The following is a 17,447-nucleotide window of genomic DNA, read 5'->3' as shown; positions in this document are numbered from 1 at the left end:
TTCAGCGTTCGAGCTGCAAGCGGAAGACCAAAAAATGACATGTCAAGGTGAGCTCTTAAATAAGAGGGACAAAAAATGTTTTGTCTCAAAAGAGAATGATATACATCAGATAAAATAGGCAATTAGATGTAACCACGATATTTGGGCTTCTTTTTCGTTCCTCTTTTGCAAATCACTGTATCAATTAGTTGCAAGAACATGCCAACTTATTTCATTGTAAAAAAACAAGGCCTGTTGAAACAACATTTGTTCTTTGTGAAATAACTCATTGTACATCGAGTTGGAATGTAGGGAATTTTGACTATTGGAGTAAACTGATTGATTTTAGATTTTTTGTAAAAGTCGATGAGAACCTAAAGTGTAATAGCTGAGAAATAGTTAACGTTCTTGTAAATAGTTGCTGATCATGTTGGCCAGCTTTTTGTAGAATGTAGATCGATTCAAATATTAAAGGCCGTGCGCTTGTCCAATAACTCACCCCAGGCAGGTTTTGCGTCCGGCCATTTATATCTATTTTGGAAGTAATCGCAATCACATCCTATTCTCAAAAAAATCTTTCAATTTTTTCAAAATTCATGGGTTTTTAGTCAAGATCTTGGGAAAATAAGAGTATGAAATTACATGAAATATATATAATATAAATAATACAAAACTACTAGAAATTCTTTTTTTAACGAACTATGATATTTTCAAATTTGATGAGATCTGAAAAAGATCGGATTTTTTCAACATAATCCTGTTTTTAAAACTATCGAGCAACAAATTCATGTTGAAACATTGGCGATATTTGGGATTATGGAAGCAAGAGGAAGTTGGGAAACAAAAGGAGTCAAAGCATTGTGGGCATTTCGTTATGATGTTAGAATTGCTTGGTCTTATTCCTCCTGACATATTTTGTAGCTTCAAGGTGACTCCCTTCTGGGCGTGTTCGATGGGCTAAGAGAAGACATGCCGACTAAGAGCTGCCTAGAAAGGGGAGAATGAACACAAGAAAATGATCGATCCTCGGTGATAACGAGCATGGATAGAACGCTTTGCTGCCAAAAACATTAAAGTCCACCCAGCGAAACGCAATCTCTGTCTGGGCCTTGGATCGATCTGCAACCAGGCCATTCGGGTCTTTGGGAGTCTACAGATTTCGAGCGACCTAGAGGATCCAACCCACGACGAGAGACGGCTGAACTGCAACTCACGTCCAATCCTGTGTAACACTGTTAATGCGGTGGTACCCCACCGTCGGTTAAAGATGCTGCAACTACAGTGGCGAGTGTTACATAGGAATGAAAGTACCAAGGCTTTGACCAATGTTACAAACGGAATAGTGTGTTTTTTTTATAATGGCAGAGAACAGTGGCCCAATAATGAACACGGAGGAAGCAAGGGCTTCCAGAAGAAATCTGTCAGGCCTACCTTGTTGATCGCCAGATAGAGTCGCCGCATAAGGGTTCAAGTACTTGAATCTGTCCTTTTGATGTCACCATAGTTTGGACGCAACAGCATGTCAAGCCAATGCCTTTGGCTAGTAACTGTGTTCGTCCGTTTCAGGTCGCCTAAGGTAATAGCGCAGGCAGTTCATCAACACCTGCAGAATTACAGGCTTGCAATTCAGGACGAGAGAAACATTTCACCCTTTTCTTCATTATGAAAGAGTTCCACTCAGGATGATGGGTTTACAAAACTGAAGAGGTAACTAAAACAAGCAAGGCCACCTGTGAGAGAGAACTGTTCAATGCAGCCCCTCTGTAACTGACATGGAACTTGTCCTTAGCTACCAGACCCTGTAACAGCAGGAAAAATGGTCATTTAAGTTGAAAAAGCTTCACGAGTGCATGCCCAAAAAAGAAACTCACTTCAGTATCAATCTCTGCCGATTCCACACTGATATTGATGTCTGCTAGTATCTTGATAACCTCCATCAGAAGACCAGGCCGATCAGCCGTCTCTATGCAAAGCAAACTGAACATGAAGAATAATCAGCATTACCAAAAAGCACATTTGGCAAGCATAAGTAGGTTCAGGACATCATTCTTCTGAACTAAGCTTATGAATGCGGATTAAGTTTTAGGCCTCTGCGATATGGAGGCCATTTCAAGTTGTTCGTTTACAAAGGAGAACTACAAAATACAAACCTTCTTTTAGGTCCATCGTCCTTAATATGTATATGGGTTGCTATGTCAATGTCAATCTGTAATTTAAGAAAGATTCAAGTCAAAATTTAGGAAACACTCTTTTCTTTGTGACAAATACATCACACATATGCATTGATTACAAGCAACACAATTATAAAAGAAGTTTACTCCATAGAAATATCAATAAATCAAGTCCAATAATGTTAATGGAGCTAGTTAGCTCATCACCATGACTGACGAAAAAATATAAAATTTGTGCACTTCATGATATTGTTGCCTTATGCAAAGAATGTATGCACATGGTATGTCTAGACACTGCAGAATGATAAAATTGTACAATCAAAGGAAATAATTTTAAAAAATCATAAGGATGGGATCTGGCAACTACTAGCAAACAATTCCAATTGATATCGTGCCAAGATGTTGAAAAGATATACAATGTTTCCCTGCAGCACATGCCAAATACTTGAAAGTTTCTAAATACAAGCTATATTACTATATTTTAGAACTAGAGCAAAGCATGGTTCAATTTATCTGCCATGGAATTCTCGGATGATTTTCAATATTTCCATTTAACCTCACAAAAAATAAATTTCAAAATACAAAAATAGAAGAATAAAAATTTGAATAAAAAAGATGAAAGTTAATCCCCAGTATTTGCCAATAGAGACGCACATAGCATGATAAAATCACTGGATACTGATCTATTGATAAATTGTGATAGTTTGGAAACACCACTATTGTATCGTTTTTATTTTTACCAAAAATCATGCCTTTTCATGAAAATTTTAAAAAATCTCACAATATTTGTCAGAATGGAGAATACCAAATAAAACTGCAGGCAAGGAAATGATTCCTTGAATTACAATGTATGAAATAAACTACATTGCTCAGTAATAACGTGCATTCATAGACCAGAATCAAAGCATGGTAAAGAAGAAATAAATTAATATTTTACTGAATAATGGGACCTTCTTCTGAGGTGCTTTTATTCCAAAAGCCTCACCCAGTGCCAGCAGTTCACTAGATTCCTAGGGAAACAAGAAGATAGCTTAAAGGAGGTGAACTAAAGAATGTCATCCCAACTAGACAAGTGTATTAATCAACTGAACTGAAAGAAACATACTGGATGATACTTCAGAAGATTGTTAATGATAGTAAGACGAATTCTCTCTAACACATCAGGATTCTCAACTTTTCGGCCAGTGTGCCTGAGATCCAAGGTCAGATGGAGAGTTACATTTGCATCCAGCTTACAATAGGGGGGGGGGGGGGGGGGGGCTTTTACCAAATTAAAGGCATCAATTCAAGAAATACCGATGCTTAAAGAAACTGTTAAAAAATTGCAGTTGAGAGAAGTTGACATATAATCAAGAATATGCATTCCGTATATACAAAAAGAGAGCAATAAATAGGCATGGGAAGAGAAGGCAGAACATCAAGCATGTGGAAAGAAGTATACCTTGTTGACTGGAATAAATATGTTATATATCATGTATAGAGGAATTTGTAGGACGAAGTAACAAGCTATGGAAATGAAATTACATACAGGCTTCCAAACAACAAGTTATGCAACTTATATTACCCTCTTACATTTCAAGACGATACCAGATTTGTTGGGACATGAATAAAATCCAATATCGAACAAGTTAGACCAAGACAGATGGGCAGGAAAACATATGGCCGTTGAACAGAGTAACTCCAACTTTAAAGCATATGTGAGACATAGCCAGACACGGTCGCATTTTGCAAGGCTAGTAAATCTAATTGGACGCATATTGTGCCTGAATTAGAGTCCTAAGCATGTCTTGAGAGAATCTGCAAGACAAAGACTGTGGAGTGGTCCAAATGAATGTGCTTAGGCTCAGAATTTATATCTTGGCTCTTGCTGTAAACATTTTAAGTCAATCCTTAGGGGGTGTTTGATTCACAGACAACGCTGGACAAGGACACCATGTTCTGTCCAGTCTTATCTTGACCTTGTCCAGGACAGTCACATGATGTCGTTGTCTAATGTTTGCATTGAAAGCATTAGAACACTATTGTCCATGCTTCTCTCATGAATTGCAAACTTCTAGTTGCTGTAGGCACTGGGTTCTCTTTCAGATATTCCCCCCTAAAAGGAGAAGGAAGCCTAGAGTACGCAACATATCCAATCCAGCACCAATGCCACTGAATAGATAAGTTGCCAATCCCTGACATGAACTGGTCATGTGATGTACTTTATCTGCTGGATTACAGGTGGGCAATTTACCAGAAGCTTCTATCAAGTCAATCTACCCTGCAATATTTCTATTGAAGCATATATCTGGTAGTGGATGCAGAGTGAGCGGTTTTGAAACAGGCGCCTTCATTCATTAGACAAAGAAAATTGCTGAGATTTTGTGATCTGCTGTCGAACATTGAATATATTCCAACAGCTCAGACTCAGATAGTGAGGCTAGCCAGAATATTGTTAAGTTATATATATATATATATATATATATATATATATATATATATATATATATATATATATATATATATATATCCTCTAGGAGTATTTTTGTTATTTTACTAATGTAATAGGGATTGTTCATTAAGAACAGTTTTTTCCTTATTTATTTAGTTTTTTTTTGTATTTTGCTCTTTTAAGCAAGAGCTCTATCGTCTTTTGTCCATACAGTCATTGGGGGCTCTCCAGCGATCATAAATATGAATGTTGGGAGCTCCCAATGACTCTATTGGGAGCTCCCATTTGGTCTCTCTCTCTTGTAATGTGTACAAATAGGGGCTTTGTTCCCCCCATTGTAAAATGCTTCGCTTAAGCATTCATACTTAATAATATCAATATTTTTTATATTTTGTGTTTTTTATTTAGTTCTTTAATGTATTGAATGCACTAAGTGCTTGTGTTGTGCCTTTGTGCTGTTGTATTGTCCCTTAGTTGGACCTACGTATGTGCATGTGTACTTTGTATTTATGATCTTGTAAGCCCTTAGAGCCCCTCATTTTGTATTTTTGCATATTTCATTACATGGTATAGAGCCAAGAAATCCTTCTTGGTATTTGGCTTCTTTTGAGTCTTTGAATTTTTCGGTTTGAGTTCATATTTTGTGAAGGATTGATCGTTGTATAGCTTGGATTCAAGAGAAATCTTGACCCCAGTATGTAACCTATATCTTTAAGTGTTTCTTGTGGTATCTATCTCATGAATTATGAGAAAGCACTCTTTTTCCTTATCTTTGAAAATTTATTTGTTATTTTTATAAAAAATTAAATTTTTTAAATGTTTCCTTTTAGAATTATCATTGGATTTATTTTTATAAGGTTTATAATATTTGTTTGATCCTGTGAAATTATATATGTGTATGCTTTTATGAGATCTAGTTTGAATCTTAGTTTTTTTTAAAACTTGCTTTATTTGATATGTAGGTATATTATTGTTGAGCATGTATTGTTGGCATTTAAATGCTTCATTTGAACAATTCATGGTTATAAATACCAAATCATGTTCGTATTTATTATTGAACTTTGTTTTGTTTCTTTTTTAAAAATTATCATATATTTTAAAATAATTTGAAATTGTGTTATGTCTTTCATAAGTATGATCTTATGAAATTGTGCTTAACTTGAGTTTAATTTTTCTCTTTGTATTCTTGGTGTAATCTTATGTGAAACTTAAAGTAGCTCTTGAAGTATCAAAATTTATGATCTAGCTTATGAATAAATAATTTTTATATTGATATTTGATCATTGTTGTGCATTTGTGATTGCCTTACATGATGGATAAGATTGTCTATTTGTGCATAAGGTATTGAGCATGATTTTTTATGAGTCATTCACTTTAATAAATGTCTCTTGTTGGTCCTTATGATTGTGTTATTTTCTTAGTCTCATTCTTTAATGAACATTATCTTACATGTTTTGCATGGGATTAAATATTATGTTTTTATTGCATACTTATTTTTTAATAAAATATTATGCTCAATGGATGTTATAAGTGTTTCCCTCATGGTTCACTTTAGTACTTGTTCATTATTGATGGGCGTGCTTGTTAACTTAGATCTTTGTTGGACATGTGTGTTCTTGATTAAAGACTCTTAATTTATTGCATATACATGAGTTTTTTATCTCTTTGCGAGTATCCATGATTGGTCGTACTTGTGTATGCATTTGGTTTTCTATATGATTCTTTGAGAATATCTATATATGTTTTGGCCCTCTTTAATGTTATATGTCATTGTTGTGTCATAGTAGACTTGTAATCTAGATTGAGTTATCTCTCTATATACCTCGCTTATATTGTCTATGCATATGATTGCATCAATTGACATCTTGTTGTGCATATGATTGCACTATATTCATTTTAAGTTTTCATCTATCGTTATTGGATTTGATTTGAAACTTTATTTTTTCAAATCGCTTCTTATATATGAACTCACTTATTTGGAAATTGATTTTCGTGAGTATTTATTGTCTTCTTATAGCATTTGTTGTTCATCACAGATTTTTTACATGATGCATCTTTTGTTTTTGGCTTTGTTGTTGTTGAGTCAGAGTTAGCCGTTGAGGTGAGTCATGTGTGCACCTCAAGTCATCTTATTAATTTGTAATTATCAAAATTTATGAGTGTCATGTTAACACATGTCTTAAATCTAATTGATATATGATTAGCCTCTCAATCCATGTCAAGGTTTTAAAACTCGCCGAGTCAACGCGGTGATTCCGTTGACTCGACTCGGCTCAGCCCTCCAACAAGTCAACCCGGCGAGGCAAACTCGGTTTGCGAAGACTCGGTTGTTGACTCGGCCTGACTCGGTTGTTGACTCGGCTTGACTCGGGCGAGTTCTGGGCACTTTCGTCTTTAAGAAAATTTGAAAGATTTGTTCCTCTTGTGTAGTTTCTTTAATAAATGTCAGCTACCTTAGTGTACATTGATAACATTTAACCACATGTAAGTGTTCATTTTTCAAAGAACAAATATCATAATAACAATAGGCTTACCAACTTAATATAAAATCACAAAATTAGTAACAGTCTATGGGCATTTTTTTCCAAGTGCCATGATGCTATACAATGATTAGAGTGCAATACCTTTGTTCTAATAAAGCATGTAAAAAAAAAGGTCATGTTCGGTTACATTCACCATAAAAGATAGAACACCTGATTGCAGTGAAAATGTGTTTTATATGTGATTCCACACCAAAAAATGATTTCTCAAAAATGAGGTAGTCCTCAACAAATTGGCTTCTGATTGATCTTTAACAGTAAGTTGCTGACAAATTCAGTCACAATGCAAGTGACGTTTTGGAAGCATTCATCTTTTGTCACTATCTCTGATTTTCAAATCTTTTGTAACAAATGCCAAAACTATCTAAGTTCCCTCACTCTATGTTTCCTCTCATAGTTTTCTTCTCTAAGTCGTCGATCTCACGATGGTACCACTTATAATACAAACAATCCACTTTGCAGATTTTATTGACAAGTTTTTTGCTAAGTAATGTGATTATGATTCTTAATTGTCATAAATAAATATTCATTTTGGCTTTTCATTTATCTGGGAATAAGTCTTCAATTTGCAGATATTGCCACCAACGGCTAAAGATTATTTGTAAGAAAATTTGAAAGACTTGTTCCTGCTTGTGTAGTTTCTTTAGTAAATGTGAGATTTGAATTAAGAGCAGTTTTACTTGATGTTATTTTACTTATTAATCAATTAAACTAGTAATTAAGTCATTCTACAAACTTTTACATGTTTAAATGACAATTTATATATTATCTTTCTTTTAAAATCAAAAGTTAACAAAACCCAATCCGAGTCACCGAGTTGACCCACCGAGTCAGGAGTCAATAAAGAACGAGTCGAGTCCCGAGTCACTAGGTTTTAAAACCTTGATCCATGTTGCTTTTGTTGAACCAAGAGTTGTTTGTTAGGGTAAGTTGTGTGCATCTCGGTTTTATCAGTTTAGATTGTCAACTTATAGTTTGGTTCTAACTGATGTTTGTTTGATCTTTGGTTTTGTGAGTATGTTGTATCACTCATTTGGATATTTGGATATTTGTATTATGGATGCTTATAATTATATTTATATGTGATGGCTATCTATTTTTTGAAACCATAGTGTTTTGAAAGGTTAGGAAATTTAATATTTCTGCCTTGATTTATAAATTTTGTCCTTACCTTCTTGATGACATTAGTTTGTTTTCATTACAAGCTCTCTTACCACGTGTGTTTCCTCCTATTATGCCTCTTATTTAAGTGTCATTTTATATAAACAAGAGATGTCTTTTAATGTGGTGAGTTATGTGCACTCATCGGTTATTCACATTTTTTATGTGTTTGTTTTTACTATACGTAGCATTGTGATTATGCTCTTGTTCTAATAGCGGATATACCTGTTTTAAGTGTTATTTTAGGAAGACAAAAGATGTTGGTTATTCACACTTTTTGTGCGTGTTTTAGCCCAAAAGTGGCATTGTGATTATGCTCTTGTTCTAGTAGTTGATACACTTGTTTAAGTGTCAATTTATGTAGACAAGAGATATTGGTTATTCACACTTTTTGTGTGTGTTTTAGCCCATTAGTGGCATTGTGATTATGCCCTTGTTCTAGTAGCTGATACACTTGATTTTTGAGGTTTGAAAATCTAGTGAGGTAATTGCTTGTGGTGGTCGAACTATTTTGTGTGAGATTTTTTAAAGAATTTCTCCATGAAATTTCTAAATTTATTATATTTGTGTTTCCTTATATGGAAAAATGTTTATTGATAAAAATTTCATGCATTTTGCATACTTGTGATGTTTAATAAAAATCTTATTCTTTATATTGTGAGCCTTCTTGGGCACTTGTGTGTGCCCCCCTTTGTGGGTTTTGAGAGTGTGTTCCCTAAGAGAACACTTGTGTATTGTCCAATTGATATTCGTGGACACCTTGGTCCATTATTGAAGGCTACTTGGTTCTTTACATTAAATTCATGCATTTTGTGTGCATTTTATTGATAAAAATAGTAATTTTTTTATTGTCGTTTCATGTGCATTAAATATGCTTTAACTGCATGTTGGATATATGTGTGTTTCATATTGATTATATTGTTCACATTATTTTATGCATGAATTTAATTAGCTTCTCTTTTCTTGAGGTCTCTTTTTGAATTGTTATATTTTACATGCATGTTGTTATTGATGATTTGTTATTTGAAATGCTTTTCTAAAAGAAAATCTTAGGATATTATTTACGCATAATTGTTTATCTCTTCTTAATTTATAACATCCTTTAGTGATCAAATTTTTTTATGATCAATATTTATGTTTTCTTGAAAAATATATTGATTTTGGGTTCATGATTTGATTTCATAAAAATTTATCCATGAGGAATACTCCTCTTATCTTTCTTAATGATTATCTAATGTTTCTAAAAATTATTGCTACTTTGTTTGAAATTTTTACTTTAAGTGTTATTCTTGTTTTAAAAATATATTGGTTTTAAAACTTTATAACTATTGGGTTAGAAATTTTTTTTTTTGTAGTTGGAATCTTTGTTTTTGTTCTCTTTACAATTTCTTAAAGATGTGATGGATTGAGAAAGGAATATCTTTGATGCATCATATCATGAAGATCAAAATAACCGATGAAGGCGTTTGGGGATGATCACCAATAAAGACACTTGAAGACTAGTATTTGCAAAATTATCTGATGTGTCATAAAGATGAAGATTTCCCTTAAAGACACTTGAAGACTTGGATCCTTCCCATTGAATCTTTGTTTTTATTTTCAAACTTTCGGTATATCACACTAAGTTTGAGGGAGAGTGTAAAGTTGTACATGTGTGTATATATATGTATTATTTATAATGATGTAATAGGTAAATATCCTCTAGGGGTATTTTTATTATTTTACTAATGTAATAGAGATTGTTCATCAGGAACAGTTTTTCCTTTATTTATTTATTTTTTTCTTTTTGTATTTTGCCCTTTTAAGCAAGAACTCTATGATCTTTTGACCATAGAGTCGTTGGGGGCTCTTCAATGATCATAAATATGACCATTGGGAGCTCCCAACGACTCTATTGAGAGCTCTCATTTGGTTATCCTCTCTTGTAATGTGTATAAATAGGGGCTTTGTGTTAGAAATCATGGGTTTTGTCATTCAATCACAAAAACGAATAAAGAATAGAGAGAGAGAACATGGTGGCTGCAGTAAGCCACAATTAGGGTCTACGGTATCTAGCTTATCATTATATATAGGTTGATACAAATATTAGGGTACGAAAATACCCATTACACAACAAGCAAAATTATAATAGGCCATTAATGAACATGTGACTAAATAAACTCGAGTTAGGTCTGGATCCGAGATCCAAACCCAGTCATAAATGATGACTCCTTTTTATCCTCCCTCAAGTTGTATATGGTTTTAAACCATGAACAACTTGCCTTTTAACATTCAAAATCGATCTTTGATAAGCCCTTTTGTAAACAAGTCAGCAACTTTATCAGCAGTCCGAACGAATTTGGGTTCAATTTCCTTCTCTTCGACCTTCTGTCTTACAAAATGTTGATCAATTTCAATATGCTTGGCACGACTGTAGTAGATAGTATTAAACGACATATTGATGGCATTTTGATTGTCACATAAGAGAATACATCTAGATATGGATTCTCCTACTTCTGTTAACAGGCGTCTAATCCATGTTACTTATGTTGTAGCAGCTGTCATTGATCTATATTCAGCTTCTGTGCTGGACCTGGCAATGGCCAATGAAAATACAGTATCCTGAGACTGACATGCGCTCATATGGATCTCTTGCTCAGTCTGCATTTGTGTAAACAAGAAGTTCATGCATGTGATGCTCATTCATACTCTTTAAGACCATCCCCAATAGTTCCCTTCAAATATCGAAGAATGCGTTTAACAGCTTTCATATGCCCAATATGTGGTTCATGCATGAACTGAGATACTTGATTGACTGAATAGACAATCTCAGGGCGAGTGAAGGTGAAATACTGAAGCATCCCTACTATCCTACAATACCCTGTAGGGTCTTCATACAAATCTCCATCTTGAGAATTGAGTTTCTGATGAAGTACACTGGGTGTGTTTAGAGGCTTGCAATCTTTCATACATGCCTTGCCGAGAACATCAATGGTACACTTATGTTAGGTGAGTGACATGCCTTTAGTAGTCCTGCCGACTTCTACTCCAAGAAAATATCACAATTTACCAAGATCCTTCATCTTGAACCTATGGTTCAGGAGTTCTTTGACCTGCTCAATATGTTCATTAGAGTTACCTGTAATGATAATGTCATCTACATATATCAATAACAAGGTAACTGTATCTTTGCATTTGAATATGAAAAGAGAATGATCAATAAGAGACCGATTAAAGCCATATTTCTCTACTTCAAGAGAAAAACTATCAAACCAAGATCGAGACGCCTGCTTCAAACCATATCTCTTTAACCTGCACACATATTCTTTGGAGTTCCCTTTTGTGTACCCAGTGGGTTGCTCCATGTACACTTCTTCCTTCAGAGTTCCATGAAGAAATGCATTTTTCACATCCAATTGACTGATAGTCCACTGATGCTCAATAGCCAATGATAGTATGATGCGGATAGTTTCCATTTTCACAACCGAACTGAAGGTCTCATCGTAGTCTTGTCCTTGCTCCTGTGTGAAGCCCTTGGCAACCAGTCTAGCCTTATATCGCTCAATAGTACCATCCGGCTTATACTTTGTTTTATACACCCACTTTGACCCAACCACATTCTGATCATGTGGTCTCGGAACAATATCCCAAGTGTCATATTCATGAAGGGCCTCCATTTTTTTATTCATAGCTTCAATCCATCTCTTAAAAATTGTTGCTTGATAAAATATTGTGTGTTGATCTTCCTTACCTAAAGAGGTTAAGAAGAGTTGGAAATCCATCGAGAAATTCTCATAACTAACCCACTTATCAATAGGATATCGAGAACGAGTAGATCTTCTGGAAGCAAAGGAATCAACAGAAGAATAATTCATCTCCTGATCAAAGTTGGGGTCTCTTTCTCACATCGAGAGTAAACAATGCCTTTATACCTTTCGAGAGCTAAGAGTGGTTCTGAAATCACACTGTCCTGAGTCTTTTGGGCAGACTCAGACATGTTTTCCTCATCTCTTTTATTACATTCTGAAGGACAAACATCATCAATGCTAGAAAACAGATCAGAATTCAACAAAGGGTGACAAACTTCAATTTCAAGAGAATTGTTAGCATTGTGGTCAAAATTTAATTCATCGAATACAACATTCCTGGATATTTTGATATGTTTAGTCACGGGATCATAACATTTATATCCTTTATAATCATCAATATACCCCACAAATTTGCACTTCAAGGCCTTATCCTGAAACTTGTGCCGCATTGAACTGTCAACATGAACATAACATACACACCCGAAGACACGTAAATCATGATAACTTGATGAACATCATGCAAAGAAAAATAGAGTGATTTGTTTTCCAAGATATTCATATGCAATCGGTTTATGATATGGACCGCTGAATAGAAAGCCTCTGCCCAAAAAGTAACTGGAAGGTCACTATCATGCATCATGCTCATTGCACTCTCGACAATATGGTGATGCTTCTGTTCAGCAATCTCATTCTGTTGAGGTGTATGAGGGCAAGACACCCGCCTACTTATTTCATTAGTCTGGAGAAAATTAATAGTCATGTGAAGAGAATTCACCCCCTCCATGACATTGGAAACAAAGGATATTATCAGAGAATTGATTTTGAACAAAAGAATGAAAATTCTGAAGTAACTTGAAGGTTTCATATTTACATTTCATAAAGAAGATCCATGTATACTAAGAGTAGCTATCAACAAAGATGAGATAATATCGAATGCTAGACATGGAAGGAACTGGAGCCGGATCCCAAACATCAGAACAGATAATTTCAAACGGTCTTGAAGCTCTTTTATTAATAGAATGAAAAGAGAGAACATGACTCTTACATTGAAGACAACTAGAACATTTTTTATCATTGAGACTTAAACTTAGACTTGACTTAGGAATAAGACTGCTTGAAACGACTACTGCAATGACCCAGACGACCATGCCAAAGGTTTGGCTCAATACATTTAGAAATATTAAAAACACTCTCAGGCGGAACTAAAGAAGATGTGAGCTTCAAGGTGGGAGCAACAGGCTGAACACGAGTGGAAGGATTCTCTTGGAACACGTACATATTCTCTTAGCATTTTCCTTCAACGAACGTTTTCCTCGTATGAAGATCCTTGACACGAACAGAAAAGGAAGTAAACTCAACTGAAGCATTAATATCATCTACAAGCTTAGAGACAGAAACAATATTTTTCTTGATATTAGAAGCATGAATGACATTTGAAAGAGCAAGTGAAGAGTTGGACATAGGGATGACAGAGTTTCCAATATGAGAAATATGGTGATGAGATACATCTTCAGTAACTATACAATTTCTACCAACATAAGGAACAAGATTTAGGAGCTTACCAGCATCACCCGTAACATGAGTAGCTGCTCCGAAATCAACATACCAAGTGCCTTGATCATTCTGTTTCAGATTCAAGTCAGCCAAGGCAGATAATAAGAACTCTTTGACTTCTCCACTATTATTCAATTTATTTGTTCCCTTTCTTGTCCCTGATTGCTTTCCTCTATTTTGAGGATTAAACCAACAGTTAGCTTTGATGTGCCCCTTTTTGTTACATAGAAAGCAAGTGGGTATTGTCCTTTGCCTTTGCAAATTAGGAGGAATATTGGGTGTAGGCAATATTCCACGAGCTCCTTATCTATTCCTCTCTTGACTGCCTCTTTCTCGAGATTTATACTTGCCACGTCCTCGACCATAAGTAACTCCTGTGGCAAGAACGTATTGTGCTCCAATGTGAGTGTGAGTATCTTTAGAGAATCCCTTAAAAGTCATCTCATACTGTAAAAGTTTAGCACGAAGATTTTCAAAAACAAGTCTGGTAAACACAATAAGGAAGTAACCATCATATGATAAGCGGGTCTCAGCCCACTCAAAGTTTGTTGCACCATATCTTTGTCACTGATCGCACAACCCACGATGGCCAACTGATTTGTGATAGTCTTCAATTTGTTGAATTACTCCATGATAGTCATGGAATCCTTTCTCAGCATTTGAAACTCTTTCTTTAAAAATAAAACTTTGGCCTGAGAAACTTGAGAGTACGTCTAAACAAGTCGGTGTCATAAGTGCATGGTTGAGCAATCATCTGAGATTGCCACAAGCACCTACTGTGACAGAGTGGAAGTGATGTAGGCAACCAAAGCCTGATCTCGCTTCATCCAGGATATGTACTCTGGATTTCTAACAAAGGTAATAGAAGTGTCACCCTCCCCATTATTTTCTTCTTGTTATATGAACTCTGGAGGAACAGGAGCAGAGTCATCCAAATGTCCAGAAAGATCATTTCTTATGAATGGGATGATTTGTCTCTTCCAGGTTAGAAAATTAGAATTGTTCAGTTTCTCATATACAAGTTGATTAAGTTGGAAGAAAGACCAGAATGACAAGAGGAAAATGAATCCATAGTCGGTAGAAGACGAAAACAAGAAACAAGAGAAAACTAAAAAGAAGAAAGAGTCAAAACCGTGTAGCGATTTGCTGAAAAACATCGTAAATCGCGTAGCGATTTGCGGAAGGACACCGTAAATCGCGTAGCGATTTGCTGAAGAACACCTTAAATCGCATAGTGATTTACCCCCCCCCTTTTTAATGATCTACAGATCCGAGGCAGAAAATCAGGCGATGCATTAAAATCTATTCTGAATGAAGTTAACCAATAAGAGGCACGTTATTGAAAATAACGTGTTTTCGTTTTCGGAATGGAAAGAGACAGAAGTTCCAAGGGGTGAATCTGATCTGAAAAAGATTCAAAGATAATATCAATCAATTTAAAACAGATCTGAGTTCACGTTCAGATAAGAATCTGATCTGACGTTAATTTGAAAACGATGAGAAAACAAGATTGACGTGATTTCAACTCTTGAAATCACGCAAAGATCAAATGTGATCTTGCGTGATTATCAAAACTGCTATTGGGGAAGATCGTGTTCAGCAATGAGAAAAAAAGAACAGAAAAGCAAAGAAAAGAAATAGATGAAAAGAAAAGTCGACATGAACAAATCCAAAACTCGGATTTTAGAAGAAAGGAAACACGTTAACTTGAATAGATTTAAGATTGAGTTTAAGAACAAGAGAATAAAATGGAGAATAGATGAAATTGGATTCAGAGATACCTTAGAAAGAGACAGAGAAACTCGGCTTGAGGCTCATAAGGACATGATCTTCAAGATTGGATCTTCTGCCCTGATACCATGTTAGAAATCATGGGTTATGTCATTCAATCACAAGAACGAATAAAGAATAGAGAGAGAAAACGTGGTGGCTGCAGTAAGCCCCAATTAGGGTATATGGTATTTGGCTTATCATTATATATAGGCTGGTACAAATATTAGGGTACGAAAATACCCATTACACAACAAGCAAAATTATAATAGGCCATTAATGAACATATGACTAAATAAATTCGAGTTGGGTTTGGATCTGAGATCCAAACCTCATCATAAATGACGACTCCTTTTTTACTTTGTTCCTCCCCATTGTAAAATGCTTCTCTTAAGCATTTGTGCTCAATAATATCAATATTTTTTTATATTTTGTGTTCTTCTCTTTAGTTTTTTAATGTCTTGAATGCACTTGGTGCTTGTGTTGTGTCTTTGTGTTCATGTATTGTCCCTTAGTTGGATGTATGTAAGTGCATGTGCACTTTGTGTTTATAATCTTCTAAGCTCGTAAAGGCCCTCATTTTGTATTTTTGCATATTTCATTACAAATATATCCTAACATGAGGTACTTGATATATTAACTAGATATGGCATTAGCCATTGAACTGTTCATTGAAGGAGCATTCTCAATATTATGCCTCGAAGAAGACTCGAACCTCCATGCTCTTGAGGATGATGGCTGCTAAGTCATATGATATATAGAAGCAACATCAGCAGTAGCAGCGACTCAAAGTTGGTTAATATATAATGTTTTCAAACATGACATTGTTTTAACAACTACTAGTTTATGGAATTTTAAAATTTGTTAAGTCCTTAACATTGTTATGTTTAACTTTTGAAAAACTATCTCAGTTTATTTTATTACATGGCGCTTCATAATTTCTATTTTCAATTTCTTTTCAGATAGATTCCTTTTTTAATAGCGTTGTCAATGTTTATTTGAAAGAATTTGCTCGAAGCTTCAAGATGTTAAATGCTGTTTCTCCATTTATTTACATCATCTAGTCCAATATTAGAATCTAATATTTAATGATGTTAACAATTTTCATATTTAAGAATTTCACCTTCTATGACAAGTTATTCGAAACTTAAAATTATTATAACTGATTAATTACTTATTTTTGCAAATTACAAGGAAGAAACTAATAACCAAATTTATTGAACTATTTATGTTCTCATTCTGTCCTTTTGAGAACATTTCCAATTTCTGTAATTTAATTCTGTTTTGTTTAGATCTAAGAATCTTTTGTCAAACCCTCACTGTTTCATTTTATGGGTATCAGTAAGTTAGACTTTACGAAGAAGTTGACATTGATTAATATATAGTATTAACATTAATTAATATATGGTAAATTACTTACTCTTGAACAAAAAGTAAAGCTGTAACATGATGGAGTTACATGTCATGACATTATAATATTAAGTTCGTTTGGAAAGAGAACAGAAAATGGGGAGACAGCAGTTTCCTGTTTTAGAGGAAAAAGAATGAGCAATAAATTCTCTGTTTTCAAAGAAGAAAAGAGAAAATGGATTTAAAGCTCTCTATATTGAAGCAGTACATTCAAATATTTAATTTCACCTAAAAAAAAGGCTTACCTTGTTTGATATATTACTATATATTCAAGAAGGAAATCTTGCCAAATTTGAAGAAAAATGAAAATTAATGTGATATCACCAAATACTGCTATGTAACTAAAAATGACATGCTATTCATGTTAATGCATAGTTGCATACACATATAATGTAAACATATATATGTTTAGATGTGATACATATATTGTTCAAAGGTATTTTATTTTTTCACATGTATATTCAAAATAATTGTATTTTCATTTTTATTCTTTTTATTTTTATTATTTATTTTTTTGTATTTATTCCCATCCTAGGTCCCAACAGCTCCCTAGAGCCTTTTTTTTGTATTTAAAGGGGTGAGACCCCTCTCTCTTGTATGTATTCTCAAAGGGATTATTCCCCAATAATATTCAGTATTTTCA

General features: G+C 34.4%; 1 protein-coding gene across 2 annotated transcripts in view; it reads right to left on the bottom strand.

Moving 5' to 3' along the window:
* Nucleotides 1-744: 744 nt before the first annotated feature.
* The window catches only part of LOC149838022 (ACT domain-containing protein ACR12-like), a 41,396-nt gene continuing 24,693 nt past the window's right edge, over nt 745-17,447 (bottom strand). The window contains exons 5-10 of one of the 2 annotated variants that reach the window (XM_090007563.1): nt 3,256-3,340; nt 3,101-3,160; nt 2,130-2,185; nt 1,851-1,956; nt 1,710-1,778; nt 745-1,582 (exon numbers count right to left, since the gene is read on the bottom strand). In XM_090007563.1, coding sequence (XP_089863689.1) covers nt 1,520-1,582; nt 1,710-1,778; nt 1,851-1,956; nt 2,130-2,185; nt 3,101-3,160; nt 3,256-3,340 — 439 coding nt within the window. In that variant the 3' untranslated portion in view covers nt 745-1,519. The remainder of the gene's footprint in view (nt 1,583-1,709; nt 1,779-1,850; nt 1,957-2,129; nt 2,186-3,100; nt 3,161-3,255; nt 3,341-17,447) is intronic. The other variant, XM_090007564.1, reaches the window with a different exon arrangement.

Source organism: Nuphar pumila, chromosome 5 (genome assembly GCF_984573655.1).
Source record: "Nuphar pumila chromosome 5, dmNupPumi1.hap1.1, whole genome shotgun sequence".
Taxonomy (NCBI): domain Eukaryota; kingdom Viridiplantae; phylum Streptophyta; class Magnoliopsida; order Nymphaeales; family Nymphaeaceae; genus Nuphar; species Nuphar pumila.
This window is presented reverse-complemented; position numbering and strand designations above follow the sequence as displayed.